At 40.6% G+C, this 22,559-nt stretch overlaps 1 protein-coding gene across 4 annotated transcripts in view; it reads left to right on the top strand.

The window, feature by feature from the left end:
- SYT1 (synaptotagmin 1) overlaps positions 1-22,559 on the top strand; it is a 343,326-nt gene that overhangs the window by 217,675 nt on the left and 103,092 nt on the right. For all 4 annotated transcript variants that reach the window (XM_080971338.1, XM_080971335.1, XM_080971337.1 and 1 more), the window contains exon 3: positions 2,261-2,452. In XM_080971338.1, coding sequence (XP_080827464.1) covers positions 2,278-2,452 — 175 coding nt within the window. In that variant the 5' untranslated portion in view covers positions 2,261-2,277. The remainder of the gene's footprint in view (positions 1-2,260; positions 2,453-22,559) is intronic.

The following is a 22,559-nucleotide window of genomic DNA, read 5'->3' as shown; positions in this document are numbered from 1 at the left end:
CCGGAGCGGTACCTATTTATCTACTTGCACTTTGATGTGCTTTCAAACTGCTAGGTTGGCAGGAGCAGGGACCGAGCAACGGGAGCTCACCCCGTCGCGGGGATTTGAACTGCCGACCTTCTAATCAGCAAGTCCTAAGCTGTGTGGTTTAACCCACAGCGCCACCCATGTCCCTTACTGCACAGACCTACCAGGCAGCAATTCTGCCTCTGTGTCTCCCTGCCTCTGCTGCAAAAACTGCTGCTTTAGTCCCTTCACACATGCACACCTTCTGTCTCTCTTTTGCTTGGGAGTATCAGATGTGCCACTGTCTCCAAACTCTGGTGGCTTTTCAATCCCAAACATTCCAAAGAGATCTCTGTATCAATAAAATAACTTTAAACGATTAGCTCCCATAAGGAGACATTGGTTGCATATTCCCCATACATTTAAAGCACGTAAAGCAGCCCCCCCCCCCCCCGCGTCTAGGGAACAGGAGAAATTGTAGCTCTGTGGGGGGCAAACTACAGTTCTCAAGATTCTTTGGAAGAAACCATGTGTTTCAAGTGTATGGTTTGTACATTGGCATTGGCATTCCTGGGCAGTTAGAAGGGGAAGAGGGAATGGGAAATATCATTGAGGAAAGTGCCTTCTACTCATATAACTTGGATTCTATCCATATTGCTTAACCCTCTCTATTCCCTGCCTCCTGGAAAAAGTAAATCAAGTTGGTACATATAGCACAGTGATTTGATGTGGTGGGTAAAATGCCAACATACAAATAAATGGCTTGGATCCTGTTTCGGTCACTCATTTGCTACATAGGCTTTTCAACCCCCACCCCCACCCCCACCCCGTGCAAATGTTGAGCCAATTATCTCCCTTTTTGGAATTACTGATATCACACTTTGAGATGCAAGCATTTGTATAGTCCTGACTGTTGGAAGAATAAAGAGTTATAATTTGATTCAGTTACCCATTTGAACACTTCCAATGGCATGCAAGGGAATGCATGGGTAAGTTAGATGACATAGAATTTGCTTGTAACTTGTGTATTTATTTATTTATCTATCTATCTATCTATCTATCTATCTATCTATCTAGCTGATGTTTCTTGAATCTCTTGGTTTGATGTGTCTTTCATTTTATTCATTTGGGAGGAAGGTATTGGGTTGGTTTTCTTTTTTTCTTGTTTTAGATAATTTCCCAGTGGGATGCTACAGGCTTAGTTCTTTCTGGAAGAGTGCAAACAATAGCATACACAGAGCAATAATGAGTGATTGTTATCGCTCCAATCCCTTTTCTCTCTGGTTTTCTGAAATTAAAAAAGAGAATTATTATTCAAATGACTCTTATTTAGGACATGGCATATCATCAGAACAGCCTGTTCAGAACTAAAGCAAACATTTGAGCCAACCCTCAGGCGCTATTCGGATTGTTCTAATCAAAGCTCCACAAAAGTGCTTTGCTTTATGCTATAGCTCAAGTGAAGGGATCACGAAATGCCCATGAAAAAAGCATTAAGTTGAAAGTATGTTAATGTAGGAGTATATTTATTTAAACACTCTGGGTGTTCCAGTCTGGAACTACCTACTGATGCGGTGGTTTCATCAATATACCAAAGAGAAAAGTAAATAATTCAACAGAACATTGTCTGAGGCAAATGTCAGTAGAAGGAAAATTGCCTTCAATAAATATGGCTCAAGAGTAAAACAGAGCCGATTTTCCAAATAATGTACAGTTTTGCTTACGTAAGGTGCACCAGTGGTTGCAGAGTTTGGGAAAGCTTGAAGGTGTTTTAATTATACTGTTGTAATTACTTCCCATTTTAGCAACTAGCAGTCCTCTGAAACTTTCCGTACCAAGACACAGATACAAATAATTATGCAAATGCAGTCAAGTGTTTGTATATATGGAACTGCTGTCAGTTAGTTTACTTATACTTTCAAAAGGAAAGGGCAGAATCCAAAGTTTAAACAACAGATGCCTAGCCATATTGAGATATCCAACAGAAATAACTGTTCGTGGCTCAGAAGCATTGAAAAGGAGTCGAGACATAAGAAAAAGCATCAGCTATTACCTTCTGGAAAAGTCTCTTTCCCTGTGGCCTAATAAATATTGTATGAACCAACATGAAGCAATATGGTAATGATGTGATATTTATCCAGTGAGCAGGTGCACCAATTGCAGTTACTGCTCTCTAGTTTGTTGTTGAGCAACAACAACATTTTAACCTTTTTGAACATTCCCCTCCCTTCCTCTGTTTTGTTTTCAATCTTAGTTTCCCTGGGGACTGAAATGGCAAAAGAAAGTCAACACCAGGCCCTAGCGGCGCTACCAGGCACCACTGTTGCTGCTGCGCTAGCAAGCAATGTCACAGAACCTGCGGCTCCCGGAGGGAAGGGGGGGCCAAAAGAAGATGCATTCTCGAAGTTGAAGGAAAAATTTATGAATGAACTGAACAAAATACCATGTAAGTAAAACCCAAGCTGGGTAGAAAATGCTATCATAATTGCTACTGTTGACGCTCACAAACTGCTCAAGAAATACACGTAATGGTCCTTCATTAAATCAGTGAAGCTTAAAGAATGCTATTTATTAATTAGCTGTCTTCTACTGCAAAAAAGGCATATGCATGCTTTGATTTCTTTAAAGATCTATATTTGCCTTGTGTTTAAGACTCTTGAGATAAATTGCAGGAAGTGGCACTGATAGTATGGATGGGATCAAATTCTGCTTGTTCGGTAATCCAACAGACAATGGCTATGTATACACTATGCCTTTAAGTCTTCCCCTCAAAGAATTATGGGCACTGTAGTTTCATACTGGTTGGTGGGAACTGGAAACTCTGTGAGAGGTAAAACCACAGTGCCCATAATTCTTTGAGGGAAATGATACAGTGCGTTATGAATATGCATTAAAGGTATAGCATGTACACAGCCTAAAGCTGCAATCCTAGGCATGCTTGCTAGGGAGTAAGTCACATTGAACACAGTGGGACTTACTTGTGAGTAATCATGAATAGGATTGCAACAAGAAGTAAAAAAAAAAAAGTAGAAGGAAGGAACTGTTGGAATTCTGCCTGGGTCAGAGGAATGTGCCACAAGCGTAGGCACCGGCAGATATTCCTGTCGACCTCCCCGCGTCTCCCAACCTCTGCTGATAAGCAGGCGAGGTCCGGCGATTCTTCTCAGATGTATGAGAGGAACACACCGTTCTTCCTCTCTCCCCTTTGGTGTCCCCAGGGAGGGGAAATGAGACAGACAGGAGTCCTCTCTACATGTTTTATTCCTGTCATTCAACAGTACATAGAAATGTGACTGTTCCCTTCAGACTCCATCAGAAGAGTCACCACTCCTCCCCTGTACTTCCAGTACAGGTCAGATGACACACTGAGCTAACATCCGGTGCTCAGTACAGAGAATAGGCTCCACCTTTTCCCCAACAGCACATCTGCAAAACACAAACTCCTGTTTTGCATTCCAGCCATCTGGAGCTGGCTTTTGCCTTGGTGCTTTTTCCTGACAGGAACAAATTTAGAAACTGGTGCAGACATACCACATAGGCATGGAACCAGGCTCTCATCATGATCACGTGACATGACATGGTTCCAGTCACATGTCTTGGTAAGTTAATGGTGTACAGACTACTCCCACCTCGTTCTTCTATACTAGTGAGCAGGTAGAACGAGCACAAAATCCTTGAGTTAGTGTTACGTCTGAATTGGGAATTAAGTTTTATTTTGCTCCAAACAAATCTGTAGCTTTTCTTGGCTTCCTGATCGTGACTTGTCTGAATGAAGCAAACGTCAGACTCCTATTTCAGTATAACAACAAGCCAACAATAGCTGATGGATACTCCTGCTCTTCTAACACAAAGGAGAAAAGCAGGGGCAATCTGCTCATCCGCAGCAAGGCATTAACCAGGGATACATGTGGTCAACACAGCCAGTTAGTGCTCACCAGCAATTGAGTGGTATGAGAACGGCTCTTTAGCCAGTCATGGGGTGGGTAGCTGTTCCGGCCTGTCATGGCAGGCTCCTATCCCCAGGCAGCAACACTGGGGCTAGGCAGCCACCAGTTGTGGAATCCCTTGGCTGGCTGCTTGGATTGGCGGGCTTTCCTGCCATCCATCCATTTGAATTCTGACCAATCGAGCAGGCTTCACTCTGGTCCACCCCCAACCTATAAAGGCTGGCTATGCCTGACTGTAGGGACTGCAGTCCACAATTTAGTGTTTATATTTGCAAGGGATTGGTGTTTGTAATATGTTCTTTCTCACCTTCAGGGTTAGGGATGCAGCAGGCTAATAATGAATGAATAGACAAAGTGTTGGTGACTCAAAGCCACACTATTACCATCACTATTTAGCCTCTCCTGCAACAGTCAAGCTTGCCTGTTTTTACGAAGAAGTAAAAAAGTGGGAAAGAAATATTAAACTAAACTAGAAAAAGGTTCTTTTTCTAACCTGAGGCCAAGTAAAGGTTTCATAAAGTAGTGACAAAATGGAAGTGACTTCAGAACTTGAAGGGAACTGAAAATTTCAGGGAAAATATCCTTTAGTAGCCTTGATTGATTGGTTTTCTTCAAGTCGCCTGTGTGTTAATAACTCAGCTGCCACATTATTATTCTAAAGGAAATGGAAAGAAAGCTTCTTATGGATCACCACACTTCAGGTATTATCTGCAACCAAATCCAGTAACAAATAAGTCAAATACCTGTAGTTAATTCTGGCAAGTTCAAAAGGATGTTACAATACTGTAACTGCTATTAGAGGCTGAAGAATTGAGCCCCGCCCCCCCATTTCACAGTTTTTCAGTCAATAAAAATCAAAAAGCAGGTATGATGTTGAAATATGCCTTACCCCTTTTGAAGCAAAAAGCAGGTATGATGCTGAAATATGCCTTACCCCTTTTGAAGCAAAAAGGGATTTTAAAGGCCACAGTTTGTATCTCATTGCTAGCAACTTTTTATAGCATGTATAAAAATATAGGATGGATACAAATATAGGATGGATAATTTCTATAGTATAGTTTGGACCCTCCTTCCCCCAAAAAAGAAAGTCATTGATTTCAATAAATTAGCACAACAGAAAACTTAACCATGTAAGTTCAGACTATAACCACTTATTTGCCCAAAATGGTATTACAGTTTTCTCTCCAGTTTTGTCAGTGGAGTGTTCAGGCATTTGTTGCTGACAGTTTAAATGTTCAGGGTGGCTTGTCACGTTGATCTTTATACTGTGGATAAAATAACCTGCAAAATTAAAGCATGGGGATGCTATAAAGCAGGCTCCCTCAAACTTGGCACTCCAGATGTTTTTTGGCCTACAACTCCCATGATCCCTTGCTAGCATACCAGTGGTCAGGGATGATGGGAATTGTAGTCTCAAAACATCTGGAGGGCTGAGTTTGAGGAAGCCTGCTAGAAAGCTACTGAAGAAGAATGGTGCAGGTTTGTGGGTTTTTTTTAGTTATGCAAATGCATGTACTCTGGTTGTGAGTTTCTGATTAGTGTCTAACTGTGACCATGCAAGTTTCCTCAACTTTGATTGGCCACAAAAAATAGTTGTACTCCAATACTTCTTCCCCCTGCCACACAGGACATTTTCAAGCAGTTTTGCAGCAACAAGTGCCATTCCTTGACTTTTCTTAAATAGGAATGTTTTTTATCTAAATCAAAAAGGAAGATGCTCCAATAGCACATAAAATATAACTATATCATAGTTGGGATGGACAAATCCTTAAGTCGGGAATGTATAAAGAGTTACTAATGAGGAATAGTTACTAATGGAGAAGAGAGCAGGGGATAGGTAAAAATAAGGTAAAGGTAAAGGACCCCGGACGGTTGCGGTGCTCATCTCGCTTTCAGGCCGAGGGAGCTGGCGTTTGTCCACAGACAGCTTTCTGGCTCATGTGGCCAGCATGACTAAACTGCTTCTGGTGCAACAGAACACTGTGATGGAAACCAGAGCTCCAATAGTACATAAAATATAACTATACCATATTGGGAGGACAACATCCTTAAGTCTGGAACACATAAAGAGTTACTAATGAGGAATAGGATGGAGAAGTGAGCAGGGGATAAGGAGATTAAAAGTTAAAGGTCCAAAAAGGTCTTTGGTTTTTCTTTTAAACAGTGGTAATATCCAGTTGGTGCCTTTGCACTCATGGAACAGCTTTTGTTGCAGCAGACACTTCCACTGATAGAAGTGGAGGAGAGGCATTTTTTCCCCAAAACACTATCCCACTACCAATATTTACAAAAGATAAAATTGCCAGTCTTAACTGCTTTTGTATATAGAATAGAAAAGAGTGTCAATGTGTCTTTGCAGCAGGCAATTATTATTATCAGATGTGGAGGAAATAAGCAGCTATCCTATCTTTAAAAGACATCTGAAGGCAGCTCTGTTTAGGGAAGTTTTTAATATTTAATGCTGTACTGTTTTTAACATTTGATTGGGAGTTGCCCAGCGTGGCTGGGGAGACTCAGTCAGATGGGCGGGGTATAAATAATAATTTATTATTATTATTATTGTTATTATTATTATTATTATTATTCACTAATTTATCTGCCCTTCAACCAGGGCAGGTTACAACATTAAAACAGCCCTGAGAAAGATAGTTTCTAAAAAGAAGGGAGGTAATGGAGAGTCCTTAGCTAAACTGCTCACTTTTGAAACGTCTTGGGAACATTCTAGCTGACACTAAAAACTAGACAAGAATGACACCTAATTCTGCTGCTATCATCTACGAGGCCCTACCTTGGGCAGCCAGAGATCTAAACACTGCAGTAGATGGCACCTGAAACTAGAAGAAAAAGATGATGAATAGGAAAATGAAATCATTTCTATATCACATTGCAACTGGCAACACTGTACGTACTTTATCTCACTAATTATTATCTACCTGTTTTGAAGCATTTCTGAGGTAGTAATATGCTTATTAAAATTGAATGCCTATCCTGGCAAATAGGTGGTGAATGCCTACTTTTGTGACAGGATTTTAATAAGGGTCTCCTGAGACCCTCAAGACCTCCTCTAGCACCTCACTGTGATTATTGCTGGAAAACTATTAAAGTGACTGTGCCGATGTTTTGCTGCATTATGAACATGTCAAGTTATGCCAGTTCCTATTAAATTGCGCAGAGAATTAAATTTTCAGCTGGAAAACTGTGACAATGTACTTCATTGGTTTATTTTTGAGGCTGACGTTGGGATTTTGAACTTTAAAATATTGGTATTTTATATTAGAACTAGGCAGTAAAGCTCTGATCCTGCAGGTGCTGGGTTTGTGTAATTCACATTGTTGCGTGTTCAGACCCAGAAACCTTCCCCCTAAATAAATTCACACTTGACTCAAATAGTTGGTTTGGTTTTTGGCAGAATTTAGGCACTACTTTATTGATTACGGAAAGTGACTGGTTGCATAGGCTCTAGTTCAGCTAGCTCCCTGCCATGCAGGTAGTGCTGACCCAGGGCACCAGCATAGGTCAGCCAAGAGTGAACACCTGGATAAGTGGAAAGCCAGGAATGGACTAACTCCACCATCCAAATGTCCCCCTGGACTCAGGCACGGGCACAACTGCCTCTCAGGGGTTGACCAAACCATCAAGTCCCTGGATTCCTTTAACGGAATACCCTTCACATAGGGATGGCGAGAGCGTTCTCCCATCTGGTTCTCCCACATGAACCAGAGCCTATCCGCAACCTTACAAGTTGTGACGATTTGCTACATGGCGGGCGAAACACAAATGGCAACAGCCAATCAGCCAAGTGGGGAAAACTCCTGCCATGCCCCTGTCCCAACAACAGACGACATATGACGGCCTAGCAAGGTCAAGCGCAACAAGCCCTAAAGGTAGAGAGAGGTGGGTAGGTGTTCCGAATGCACGTGCCAAAAGAGGAAGCTCTGGGTCAGGTGCATGGGCATAAATAGGTCTCTCGAACCGTTTGGACTGCGCCCAATTGGCCAGATTGTACCCAACTTCGAGGGACATACCAATCGGGTGTTGTGGCTTAACAATTGTACCCACCCACAACACAGGGTGTCGATTGTCCAGGTCTCACCGCAATACGTGCCCTCTTTAAGGGAGGACCTGATTTATCTACACATGTCTTGAAGGCACAGAGCCCCAATGGGTGCTGAATATCTGATTTATGTAAAAGAACTTATTCTTTCCTTCTGCGAATCGCATTCAGTTAAGAGCTTTTAGAAAAACTCATGTACATAATGCATTATGGAACATTTCTTTTTGAGTATTTTGAAAGAAAAAATGTGCTTGTTCTATAGTTACAGTGTGCAATAAATTGAACAGGAGTTATTTATGGGCTATTCATATGCAGTGATATCCAGTAATTGGCCTAATACATTCAGTTTGAAAGCGTGGCAGAAGCATAGCTGTCAAGTGTCCCTTATTTGAAGGGACAGTCCCTTATTCCAGTGCCATGTCCCGCTGCTGTCCCTTATTGATGGATGTCCCTTAAATGTCCCTTAAATGATATCCCTTAAATTTCAAAAGAAGCAGAAACCTGCTGGCCAGGGAGGAGGAAGGCTCCAACTGTGTTGCTTGGCTGTGTTGCTCACCCAATAAGAAGTCTAAGAACGACTGGGGGTGGAGCTTGCATGCCTTGTGCTGATCAAATCTGCTGCGTTCCCTGGGGACTCGCCTTTGCTCAGCGCTTCCCAGGGGAGAGGTGACGGTGGTTTTCTTTGAGGCTTTGTTTGGCTGCTGGCTGGGCTTTCTGCCTTTGGCTCAGAGGGGCTCAGAAGTTGAACATACCTGTGCTGAGTGCTCAGATCGGAATCGGATGGAGACGTCATCGATGGCCCACTCACCCTTGCCGACGAAAAGGTCTGTGTGGAGCGGGGGCACATGGTGGGGGAAAAGGAAAGGAGATCTCATGGGAGGGGGGGCTTTTGAATTTGTTTTGGAGGCTACTTCGATTGACTTATGGGGGGAAAGAAAGGAGCTGGTTGACTAAAATGGTGGGTGACTGGCGATCTCGTGGCGAGGGGGGGAGGCTGTGTGTGTGTGGCTAGTTAATGCAAGCTGAAGGGTTTTTTGAATGCGGGACGCCATTTTGTTGCACATGTTGCTGCAAACTTTGCAGTGCAAAGCCAGGCCGGGGAGCCATCTTAAGTTGAGGCTGCATAGGCCTTGTGGTGCATGTGATTCAGATTCTATTCAGTTGAACCTCTGGTTACAAAGTTGGTTGGACAGTGTTCTCGAAGCTACCAGCATGAGTTTGACCAGACTGCAGGAGGACAGGAAGACTGGAGTGCCTGGAACAGGTGAGGCTGCAGGTCCCTTATTTTGGCTGCTAGTCCCTTATTTTCAAGGCTGCTGGTCCCTTATTTTCAAATCTGTAAGTTGACAGCTATGGGCAGAAGTACCCTACCTTTAAACAAAAAAGTTATTTGTAAGTGTGTTCTGCGTTCTGTATTCTCTCATGTGAAAGTACAATGCCTAGCATACTGAATTAATGCTAAATACTAGTAGTGTTATCTTAGACAGGGGCAGCAGCCTAGCAAAACTTTATCAAAACTTAATTGGTCTCAGTGCCTTCTAAAGTGTACTACAGAGATATTGTATAATAATAATAATAAAAATAAAAATAAAAATAAAAAAATATACATACACTTCTTCTACTGAGAGGACCCACAAGAGTGTGGGACCCACATAACTAATCGAATTGCAAATAAAACACATTTCTAATAGCAATTAACAAAGTACATAATGCACCTATAGTAAACCCCACTGAACTCAGGAGCACTTACTTAGGGTAACCATGTATAGAATATAATAACAGTCTACTGGATCAGGTGAAAGGCCCATCTAGCATGGCATCTTATTCTCACAGTGGCCAACCCAGTGCCTATGGGGTTGCACTGTAATGCACTGTAATAGAAACCTTACTGCAGCAAGGGTAAAATATGTCACACATTAAGGCTGGCAACAATCCCATTTAAATAAAGGTATGTTCAATTTATCATTAAGGAGACACAAAGCTGGCTAATTTAAACTGGGAGAAAGCTCAGGAATCATTACCACAGAAAGGGTCCTGCCTTTTGTGCTCATTGGTCAAATCTCCTGTGAAGGCATCAAGAGCATGGCCTCTGAAATTGAACTTAATTCCCATGCAGGTCTAATGTGCATGGGGAATTCAAAGACTGGCATCATCAACTGAGTCCAGAAGTTAATAGTAAGCCAACTGGTTTGACATAACATACTTGACAATTGACTTTGCTGGCTGGGGCTAATAGTAACTGGAGTTCAGCTACACCTGGATGTTTGCTACCCCAAGTTTTCTATAAAAAGAGGTGCAGGAACTCACCGTGAATGCCTCCCTTGTTCTCTTATAATGGCAATGAGAGATGCTGGAATTGAGTGAGTTCTGGCTGGGGAGGGGAAGCCCTAACATAACGTAATGTTGTGACATCGTTTACTGCTTAGAATTACCCTTCCTTCTTTTTTTCTTTTTTTGTGTTTCTGTTTACCTTACTCTGATCAAGCTTTCAAAAATCCATTTGTCAATTTAACCCCCCCCCCCTCCAAAAAATATCTCAGTTCAGAAACCTGCTCTTCATTTCAAATATGACACGGGTGCCGTTTGGCTTGAAGTAAGTGCAAAAGAAAAAGAGGTCAGGAAAACATAAAACAGCATGAGGTTTACTATTCATAACTTCCAGTCTGGCATATCCTTTTCAGATTACATGTCTGCGATGGTAATCAGTTGGCATGGAACCATTTATTCCAGAATGCCAATTTCTAAACTGTCTTGTCTTGTGAAACATTTGTTGATAGATAGGGCTTTAAGTCCCCAAGATTGGGTTGGGTTCCTAGTTCACAGAAAATTGGGTTTAGAAGAAAGATTAGCAGATGAAAGGAAAATGTCTGAAGTACTTTTAATTCAAGCATAGCATTTGGAATTATAAAGAAGACGAAAGCTCACCAGAGAAAGAAGTCAAAAGTGACTTGACTGATAGCAATTGTGAGCCAGCCATGCAAATAATTCCGCAGTGATTCTGTGTATGAAACTATTTAGCAACATCACCTTCCAGCATATAAAATGCACCCCAAGAAGGAAGAAACAGACGAACTAGGAAAAATGGAAAGTCTTTTTTTATTACTATATTAATGTGTGAATTTGAAATTGCTGAAGCTTATATTATACTGTCCTAATAATTACAACTGAGCTTCTTTTCCTCACATGACTTGTCTATATTCCTTCTTTAAGAATGTCCCCCACATTATAAGATTTGCAGGGCATTGAAATGTATACAGTATTACACCACACATCTTCCTATAGATCATTTGAAAAAGCAACTCCCCATAGGAAGGAATGATTGGAATATTATTAAGATAAAGACTTCAATCCAGAAGGGATATACATCATCTTCAGGAACTTGAATGTTTATAAATGCAGTATTGTCATAAAATGTACAAATTCCTCAGTGTCCATACCACAAAGAGGAATAACTAGTCATTAGAGGTTTGGAGAAAACATTTCACCACCTTCTTTTGCCTGTCAAGCATATGTCTTTTAATTTAATTTTAAAGCTGGGCTATATGTGGGCAAATCAGTGATCCATTTTCACTTTTGTAACAAGTGGGAACCCCCATTTCTCCTACAGTATATAACCAATAACAGCTCACACCTACAACCAAATTTGGAACAACTCTAGTCAATGTACTCCAGTTCTTCTCCCCTTTCTTTCACGGCAGACTGAGGAATTTGCCTCCGGAAGGTGATGGTATGAAAGCAGTTCCAATCCTGCCTATGATCTGTGGCCTCTTTGAACCTGCATGGTGCAAACTACCATGTTAGCACATATGAAGAGTCAAGCTGGATCAGACCAAAGGCCTGTCTGGTCCAATATTCTGTTTCCACAGTGACCAGCAAGATGCCTGTGGGAAGCCCAGTCAGGAAGTAAGAGAAAAAGCACTCTTCCACTCATGTTCCCAACAACTAGTATTCATATTGCCTCTGATACCTGGAGGCTATCTTGCAATTAATAGAGCTGCCATCTTTTTAAAGTAAGAAAAAATAACAGATGAGATCAGTAGAAGAACCCTGCTATATCAGACTAAAGAATTATCTATTCCAACATCCTCTTCGCACAATGACCAACCACATGACTATGAGAAGCCCATGACCAGGATATGAGCGCATAGCATTCTCCCTGATAGCTAGCCATCCTACGGGGACAGTAACATAGGTTAGTTGCATATCCAGGGCTTTTTTTTCAGCCAACTCAGTTCTGGCACCTATCAGGTGGATGCCATTGCCATTCTAATAGAACCAGGGAGGTTTTCATGGTGAGTTCTGGCACCTCTTCTTCCAGAAAAATAGCATTGTGCATATCTGTCTGTATAATATATCAGGGCATACTTCCTCCTTTCCATTTTTGTAGTGGTACAACCAAATTTCATCCTAACAGGCCCCATGCCTCATTAATGACAACATCTTTCCCATAGCGTTTTGGTATCAAAGAGACAGAAAATTGTTACATTCCATATTTTCTCCCTATGACTTAATTGTTTCCATTTGAAACAGCAGGAAGAATTTAGGTAGGAACGATGCAATTGCTTTGTCTGGAACTTGGCCAGATCCCTAACCAAGACCAATCAGGCTCCCACTAAAGCAATTCACTGTCTTTCCATTTACTTTAATGGCACTTGGGCATTGCTGGCGAAAAGGTTCTGTGGCTTCTTTAATGACCGCATGCTCTTCAGGACATTGGTTTTATGTCTCACGCAGAGGGCAATATTCCCTGATGGCCATTGCTACATTTGTGAACCCCCCACCTTCCAACCCATCACAGCTCTGTTAAATGAGCAGTTTGTTAGTGTAATGGAACAACTGTTTCTCCCATGCTATGCAGGCACTCTTTCAATTCATTGCTCGGGTTGTTTTGGGGTTCTTTTATGCCTAAGGTTCTTCTGGTTTAGGCATGCCTTCCAACATTACCCAGATTTTTAAAAAAAACACATTTCTGTGTATCTAATAAGGCCCAGGGGAAGCAGGTCCTGGGGTACAGCCTTCAGCAATCCTTGAATTACACTGAACTAAAAGTATTATATTGAACTTTGCTGGCAAATATCAGATGGCTGGGAATGGATAAGAGGGACAAAGCCTCGATGCAGACTTTGGGGAGAAAATATTGTCCTTTTCTGGTGGCCTGGTTTACTGGGGAAAGTGGTGGTGGAGAAACACCTTCTTTCTTCCCTACAGATGGTTCTGCTGCCACTGCAAATAGCAGCGAAAATCGTATTGCATCATTTAAGAGGCACTGTGGATGGGAAATGCCCCCTGAGCACCATTCTAGCATAGCATATGCTCCTGGAACGGTGCCACATTGTGTCATGATGTCATTTCAAAAGGAATATTGTGGAGTGCAATGGAACCCACAGTGTCAATGGTAGGAGCTGCATTGCTGCTTGCACACTGCCCTGGTCATGAGAAGTAATGAGTCCTGTTCAGGAACTCAAAGAACACAATGAGGAAAAGAGTGTGTAGAGGACAAAGGTCATGTGTGCATGCTGCCAGCATCTGCATTCCTGCTTGGGTCCATGTGCTGGACCTGCCCTCAACAGTCCTGTTCCACCACCCCTGACTTTCCCAAATTGCATGGGAAGGTCTGAAGGGGGCATGTATGCCGAATAAGCTTAGAAGTTTCCCCACAGTTGGGAACTTGGCATTACCCAGGCTCCTGGTTGTGGGGAATATTCTAAGTACTCTCAAGCCCCCTCAATGCAGGAAGGGTCAGAGGTGCAGCAGGTGGGGCTAGGGATGTTGGGAGGCAGTTCCAGCATGTACACCCCGATGCCCCCTACACACTTTATGTCTTCACCTAAGCAAGGCTAATGTTCTATTCCATGCTGTGCTGGTCAGCCTGCATCTGGAGTATTGGGTCGAGTTATAGCTGCCATTTTAAGCAGGTGGTTGGTGATAGTGCTGCTGTTGCAACCCACCTTCGGACAGGTTGTGATGACTGAGTCCTGGATCCATCCCAGCAGCTGAAGATCAGTGCTCCAGTCTAATATGTTCAGAGTTTGTTTGTTTTTAGTCTTTCTTCACTGGATTCCCCTCCCAAATTCTTTATCATCTTTTATAAAGAATTTTATTTACGTATTTATTTAGATTTATATACCATCCTTCATCAGAACGGTTCACAGAATTTCCAGCTAATTAACATGAAGATTTCCAACTCATCAAGATGGTTTTTGAAATGTAGCGGCCATTACTGATGAGCAGAGCAGTGCTTTAAGTTTGGAGAGTTAACCACGATGCTCTTGTTGACACAAAACCTGAAATAGCATTAGCTTTTAAAGCCATATCACATTATTGACTCAGGTTTCTTATCTAGTATAACATCTTAATCTTTTCCCAGAAGGGCTATTGCTCAGCTAGTTTTTCTCCATCTTCTGCTGGAGCATTTGTTTTTGTTTTTACTGAGTAAACTTCACTACATTAGTCCTCCTTGAATTTCATTAACCCCATTTGAAGTGTTTGTGGCTTTGCCAGAATCCATCTGTGTAAAACTTCCCTTCTTTTCTCGACCCACCAGGCAAATTCACTCTAAGACCACAAAAGAAGGTGAGAAAAGAATCTGATTCTTGGCCCCAGGGTACACAGTCCAGTTCTACAGTCCTGAACACATGAAGGAACACTCTGATAGTATTCCTCCCACTTCTCTAGGGTCTATACAATGAGCCTTGCCTAGCAGCTCATTTTGAAACCAGGTGTTGAAGACTTAAGTAGTGACTTCTCTTATGAGTATTTTTGAATCCAGCAGCAGAAATGAAAGTAAATTTGTCAATCCTGTGTGATCAACAGGTGTAAAATTTAAATTAAATTAAATTTTAAAAGAATTAAATAGCTGATAAGACTAGTAGGCATAAGCATAATTACTCTTGGAACAAAAAAACCCAAGACATTAGTTTTTCTGGCAAACACACTGACATTAACTAAAGAAGCAGCTGCATGGTTTCTTATGCACTAATAGAAACTTTGTTAGAGATAATCAACAATTATTTGAAACCTGTAGCATCAACAGTAATGAGCAATTAATTCTGAATCACTTCAGAACCCAGAATGTTGACCACAGGAGAAATAGACTGAGCAGCAGAAAAATGGAGTTTATGAAGCATGAAGAAATAAAAACGAGACGAACATAACTTTCAAGAGAAAGTGAACAGAAGGGGAAAATAGCAATCAATAAAATCTGAAGCTAGCAGAAACTGTCTTGGAAAATAAATGTCCTTCCAGAAACGTAGATAAGTGCTAATTTATTTAAGAAGGATACTTACTATTCAGAGCCATTTGCCTCCTACTTTAAACTAAAGGCAACTGTGTTATGAAACAATAACAAGATCCAAACTTTGCACATATCTATTGACATCCAGAAGGGTATCTATTAAAGTACTGGTGTGGCATCAGTACAAAATAGTGATGTTTTTGTTTTTCACCAGTGACATTTCCACATGATCATGTGTTGCCATTTACTTATTTATTTTTTAGAAAAAGGTCTTCAGTGTAGTCATAAATAATTGTCTTTCCAGGATCTCCATTGCGCTGAGATTTGTCCATGAACAGAAGACATTTGCCAAACCATTAACACATGCACACTATGCTAGCCTATTCATCTGTGATGTCACCATTATGTCCTTAATGCTGATGCTATTTGTTTCTGTCATTATGATGGGGAAAATACTTGACAGTACTTTTTTAAAAAAAGCTTTCAGTAGTAACACTGAAGGCATGGTAAAGCAGTGAATAGCTTAATAACTATATGACCTGTATGGTGGTCCCATACCTCTTAATTTGTGAGTGAAAACATTTTAAGGCAGCGAGGAACTGCTGGTGAGATTTTGAAGCTCCTTGGATAGTTTTAATTTGTGGGTAGTTTGAATAGTTAATTGACGTTTTTCTTTTTTAAAAATGATGTCAAATGCTCAGCTCCAAAACCATCCTTAATCTAATGTCCTTTGTGTCATATACAAACAATACTGTTTTGCTTGATCTTGATCACAAGTAATTTTAATTAATTCAGTCCTGTTACAGTAAAGCACATGGGTATTGCCATATCTGTAGAACCTTTAATTACCCAGATTACTTCACACAGTTTCTCTCTCATTTAACCTCACAATGAACTTCCATATTAGATTTAATATTTATACCCCACTTTTCTAATATATATATATATATATATATATTCAGAGCTGCTTACGAAACAAAAATACAATAGACAACAATATAAAATACTGAATGTATTACAAAATACAATGCAATATAAGGTATACAATTTACATATTTGATACAAAATAAAATTGCACAAGCACAAGGTATTTGACTGGAGATTTGCAACTGAGACTTTGGCATCAAAACTAAAAGTCTAGTAATTTTATCTTGGTTCCCCCCCCCCACACACACACCCTGTCTCTTTTAAAAGAACATTTATATATGCCTTTGATCACTTCAAAAGGCCTTGTGTGGTGCTGTTCACAGATATGTCTTTATTTCTATCTTGGAATGTATAGGTCTCTTTTCCACCCAAAGATTCCCAAAGTACCTTATATAGATTTCTGCTAAATGACTGCATATATTTATTTATTTTTAAATGAATCAGAAAATTCATGCATGTGTATGCAGCTCAGTGTGGACAAAGAGCTCTGGATCTGGTTGTTTGTGAGTTTTAGTATTCGTTCATGTCCCTGCTCAGCTATGAAGTTGACCCAAGGATCTAATTGGACAAATATCTCTATTAGCCTAGCCTGCTTTACAGGATTCCTGTGAAAAGAAATTGATTTCTCAGTACATTGAAGAACACTATAAAAGTCAACAGTGGCAGATATAAGAGGCATTTTATATGTTTAAAATGTTTTTTCTCCAGTTTACCACTTCATAAGTGATCTGTATACAATGTAAAATTAATCCATACTGGGATCATTAAAGATCAGGCTTTACGTACTCAACTGTTTTATCTATCTTTTTAATTTAACCAATAACTAGCACAGATTTAACAAACTAGTGAAATTCATCTATGAATCTTTTGGGAGATCACTGGAAAAGGAAGAAGGCTTGCAAACCAATATTAATTCTTCACAGCTTTTTTAAAAAGTGCATCAACTGCTGTCTGATGTTTTTTGCTCAAAGCAAGATCCAGGGTTGCTTTGTAATGCTGTGGGAAAAATAAGGTCTTTGCAGAAATAGCAATATGATAATCTGACAGGACTCAAGAGATAGATGGTGTCTAGTGTTCTCTATCCCCTGAACATTGGTGTTGTTCTTGTTGTTTTCAATAGATATTAAGCAGTTGCCAGTATCTCATCTTGTCACATACTTGTTAAACCTTGTGGATTTGGGGGGTACTAAATGCTAATTATTTTTATTAAGCGTGTTCTCATTAAAGGAGAGCACGTGTTGCGGATGGGGCCGAGCAAAGCACCCCACGGTTGCCAGGCAGGATAGATTGAAGGGGCTTGGATCGGATTGGTGGTTGGTGTTACTGGGGTAAATTTGATGTTGCCAATTTAGGGGTGGGAACAGAGGTTATTTAAACAAGGCTCACAGCATGTTCCTTTCTCTTTTGCTGTGGGCACCGGATCACCCGCCCACCCTCCCTTGATTTGGCTTGTGCTTTGACCTTGCTATGCCTGTCATGGGGTCGTCCGCATTGGTGCGGGGGCCTGGTAGGAATTTTTCCTTTTGGCTGATTAGTGTGCACCAATTGGTTTTTGCCTTCTGCGTAGCAAATCGTCACAAATTGTAAGGTTGGCGGTTAGGCATTGGTTAAATTGGTTGGTGGAGGGGTATGGATTGGCTGTGCCTGCCCCTCCAATGCTGCTGCTGCACGGGAATTCCGTTAAAGGAATTCAGGGGCTTACCATCCTCTCATCCAAACCCCTGGAATCGGGTGCGGGCCGCGTAAGCTCCTGGGAGCATGCGGGGAGAAGCTGAGGGTCTGTGTCGCAGCTCCAGTTATCCCTGATCTTGTTCCTCCACACTAGCTCTCCCTGGAATCCGGAAGTCAGTGCTGTCCCCCAAGGTGGGGGGGACAGCTAGTCATAACCAATGCCTAAGCAACCACTCACAATTTGTATTTTAATAAAGTTGTGGCCAAAATTATGCCAAAAACCTTAAACAAAAATTATGTGTGATGTGTGAGTTATTGGGGTAGGGGTGTTTTGGGGACCTCAGCACGCAACACCTTTTCAAGGTTTAAGTTAGCATATAAATATAATAAAAATCAGTAAAATACAGCAACACTGCCCACAAAGAAGCAAGCAATTACATTCAAATGTGAACAAAGGGAGGTGCTGGCTTGTTTTTTTGTTTTTTGTAGTTTGCTACAAACATTTGGCTACCTCTTCATTAGAATGTGCTATTTCAATGTAGTTTGGGGCAAAAGTATTCCCCTGAATGCAGTTATATGGCCTTCGCAGCTAATCCATAGAGATCACCAATATGAAACAGATGGTGCTGAAGGAAAACACTGGAAATGGACCTTGTCAGATTTTGTTGCTGTGATAGACTGTCCTAGAGTGCAGAAGCAAACATTATGTTCCTATCCTTCAATACTAAATGAGTCTGGACAAGAAACTATTTCTTCTTATGAACAAAATCTGACAGATTCAGCTACTGGTGATGCCGAAATTATCCCTTGAATCCATCGGTACTCACTTGCTGAAATACGTAAGTAGGAAATAGTGTCTACTTGTGTTGGTGAAAAGTTAAATGGTATGTTCTCTAAGAGCTATTTAACATGAATTGTGCTTTAGCACTGACTGTCAAGTGACCCTATATATCTGTGATGGGCTGTTTAGGCAGAACTGGGGGTTTTTAGTTTTATTTTTGAATCCCTTCAAAAAGTCAAAAAGTTTCTGGAACATTCTCTCTCCTCCTTTCTCTGTCTCTCTTCCTGCCATTATTAAGATTAGTAAATATATCTACATTTGCATGCATCATAAATCAAAACAAAGTACAATGTAATTCTCAAAACTTTACGTTTCCATGACAGTATTTCATCCATGAGAGTATTTCATCCATGAATAAGCATTATTGATATTCTTGTATCCCACTATCCAACATTCAGCTGAAGTTCCAAATGTCTCGTTAGCTAAGAGAATATAATATGATTAGGATTGTAGTCATGCTAAGTTATACTGTAGAAAAACAATAAATAATAATATTGTATCTACCCTTACAGTAATTAATTAAAAAACCTTTTTGTCCAATTTTGATATTTTTTCCTTGTGTGCTAGAAAAACAAGTTCCAAAGATTCTTTCTTTCAAAATCTCTGATGTCATATCTGTTTCACTTATGTACAAAATGTCGACAAAATATTTCCATGTTCATGTTAGATAAATCTAAATGTTTTACAGTGGCATCAGTGTAGTGCCCCAGATAATTCATAAATTCTTAGCCATCTTTCAAAGTAGTCAGAGGTCTAATTAGCATTGCAGAGTTGAAAGACTGTCATTTCCACTGACTCGGTTTGACCCATTGTTTGCAGTTTGTTTCTATATGTTGGTAAGAGAGTGGATTTTTATAAATTAATTTTATTTCAGCTTTCAGATTTTCAGATTTTTATAAATTAATTTTATTTCAGCCATTTGAGATTATGCTCATTGGTTGGAGAATGTACAAAGTTCAGGTGATATATGCACATTTCTTAAGGCCTGATGGAGGGTATTTATATTGATCTGGACAGGTTATCTGTGCATTTGTGATGAAGCCTGATGAACATGCACAGTGACCAGTTGTAATGCAGATTAACCACTAACCTTACATTACCAGAGAGAGAGAGAGTAGATTTATCTCCAGTTTCAACCAGTTCTGAACTCCTCTTGACAAAGTGATATGGTTGTATTTCAAATAATTTCAAGAAGGACAAGCAAATATCTTTTGGATGTACCAGATATTGTTATACAGTAGTTTGTGGGATAGCAAAAAATCATAGATGTGCAATAATAATATAGAATGGGAACACAAAAGTGCATTTTTTTAGCAGTCATGATCAGGTTCAGCAGTCATGATCACAGTTCTGTGCCAGTTGTCTGGTGACAATCAGGGCCAGCTGGTGCCAGTTGCCTAACCTTGGATGTCCCTAGGGTACTTGCTGTTTTGCCTTGATAGAGAAGAATGTGTTCATGATGCAGAAGCTGTGATATGAGCACAAATCAAGCAGCCTTTATCTGTTCTTGTTCATGCTGCCAATACAAAAGTGACCTATGTTGTTGCCCCATGCGTGATGATCACCCCAACTCTGTCACTAAAATCTCATAGCAGGAATAGGTGTTCGCAGGCTGGGACCATCCTGAAATCCTGGTCTAGTTGTGCATAGAACTGGTCCTTGGTCTGTATGTCAGAGCACATATTGGGAGTGTAGGCACTCAGTTTGTTAACCAGATGAAAGGTGGAGGGAAAGCAAGTGTTCTGAGTCTTCGGTTGGCAGTTCTATTGCAGACAGAAGAGGGTTCCTCACTGTTAAACCTACACTATGAATATGTGGTTCTTCTGGATCCCCTCCTTGCTAGAAAAATGTGTAGTTCTTCTCTTGGAGGCTGCCATTCAAAATGAGTCTAGTCTCCTGTAAATGAAAATGTTGACTGTTTTCAGCTCATGGTCTATGATGGCCATCATCCATGAGTCATTGACCTGCCACAGTAGACAAGCCAGGACACATGATGTTCCAGCCTTCTAGGGTTTGTTTCTCCTTTTGTTGTTCGGTCCACTTGCCAAATGATACTCTGAGCTCCAAGCACCTATTGCAGCAGATGGACAGTGGTGGGTCAACACTTGATTGACTGGACACTGCCCAGCTTAAGGTGGGTGGTAGCTGACCAGTGAGACATTATGATCTCTTTCAAAGACAACACTTAGTGCTCATACCTTATACCTATCAGGTTGAGCTTATAACTCATAACTGCTGTCTTCTGCATTGTTTTTGCTGCGTTAACAGCACCGAAGTGATGTCTGCAGGGCACAAGCCAGAGCAATGTTTGTGGACGTTCTGGGCTGCCCAGATGACACAACACTGCTCTCTGGCTCGCTAATGTGATCCAAAGAAAAAGAAAGCAATGCATTTGGCATCAGCTGTGCTGTAGGAATTGCTGGAAGGAGCCATACAAGAAGTCATCTGACCACCTTAGGGACTCCACTCCAAATTAGTGTAGGGTTTACTCCTTAGCCTTTTCTTCTCCTGAAGATGTTCTGCAAGGCAGTGGAGGTTTAGGTTCAGAGTTTTCCTTCCATAAGATTATGCTGGTGTTCTCTTTTCTTGTGGTAAGACAAGCAGAATTTAATGGATTATTTGTGAAATAAAGCACTCAATTCCCTTTGTACAAATAAAATCAATTTTACGTAACACCAAAGAAATGCAGGCAGAAAGAGGGAACAGCTTCACATCCTATCTCATTGATATTTATTACTTTTCTGCTATCCTTATGTAATTTGCATTTTTCTAAAAACTAAATAAAATAAAAAAGCAGCGAGCAGTTGTTAGTCTATGAAAATTGGTTGTTGTGCTCTAAGGGTGATGCAACTTTGGATTTGATTAGATTCTATTAATGAGATCAAATGATGCTTTTGGTCTCGAGAAGCTAATGCAAACGAAATCTATTTATCACCTTGGCAGTGGTCCTGCAAGGAAGTTAATGACCATTACTGTGCTACTACCAAGCCAATCAGAAATCATGCTTTTTGTGCAGAAAAGCTGAAGCGAGCAATCAATCATTATCATCATCATCATCATCATAATGCTGTTAAATGGGAGTCTAGAAAGGAAAGGAAAGCAACTTGGCCATTAACTTCAAATGCACCCTGGAAATAGGTTTCTTTGTGTACAGAGCACCCCTGGTATCATGGTTGCAGCCTAAGAGATCTTTGCAGCATGAAATAGCTGAAAACACCAGGCAAGGGAGACATTCACACTTAGGTGCTTTATTGTGTGTATAGGACAGGGATAGATGGACAGATAGATTAGATAGTTATAGAGATATAATTTATTTCCCCAAAGAATAATAGAACACATTTCTTAGATCAGACGTCTAGGTTTTGTGCAGACCAGGACTCATCTAATAGAATTTTCCCCTTGTCTCAGTTGCGTAAGTATTTCATAGCTTCCATTTTCGATCCATAGACATACTCAAATCAAAACCTCACTTATAACTCATTCTTTGCTGTAAAGCTTACAAAAGCACTCAACAATAGCAAGGCAATTTAGGAAGTTGCATTGTTCAACACCAGGCATCAAAGTCTTTTGTCATTCTTCTGCTTTGTCAACCTGGTGACCTTCATTCTTCATAGTGATCTGGATTGCAGGATGAGTGAAACCATACTGGATATAGCTTTTGTTGTTGTTCTTACAAATAATATGCATCAAACTATTTGTTGTGATTGCAACTTTGTATTATTTATTTTTTATATCTACATCCCACTATTCCATCAAATTCTGATTCTCAAAGTGCAATCCCAATCCTCTTTTCATACTGTTTCCTAGAAGAGGTTAAGGTGTCTATATGAAGCTATTGAAAATAGTCATTTAAACATTTGGGGTGGGGTCACATGTGAT

This window comes from Podarcis pityusensis (genome assembly GCF_964106645.2).
Source record: "Podarcis pityusensis genome assembly, chromosome: 10".
Lineage (NCBI taxonomy): Eukaryota > Metazoa > Chordata > Lepidosauria > Squamata > Lacertidae > Podarcis > Podarcis pityusensis.
This window is presented reverse-complemented; position numbering and strand designations above follow the sequence as displayed.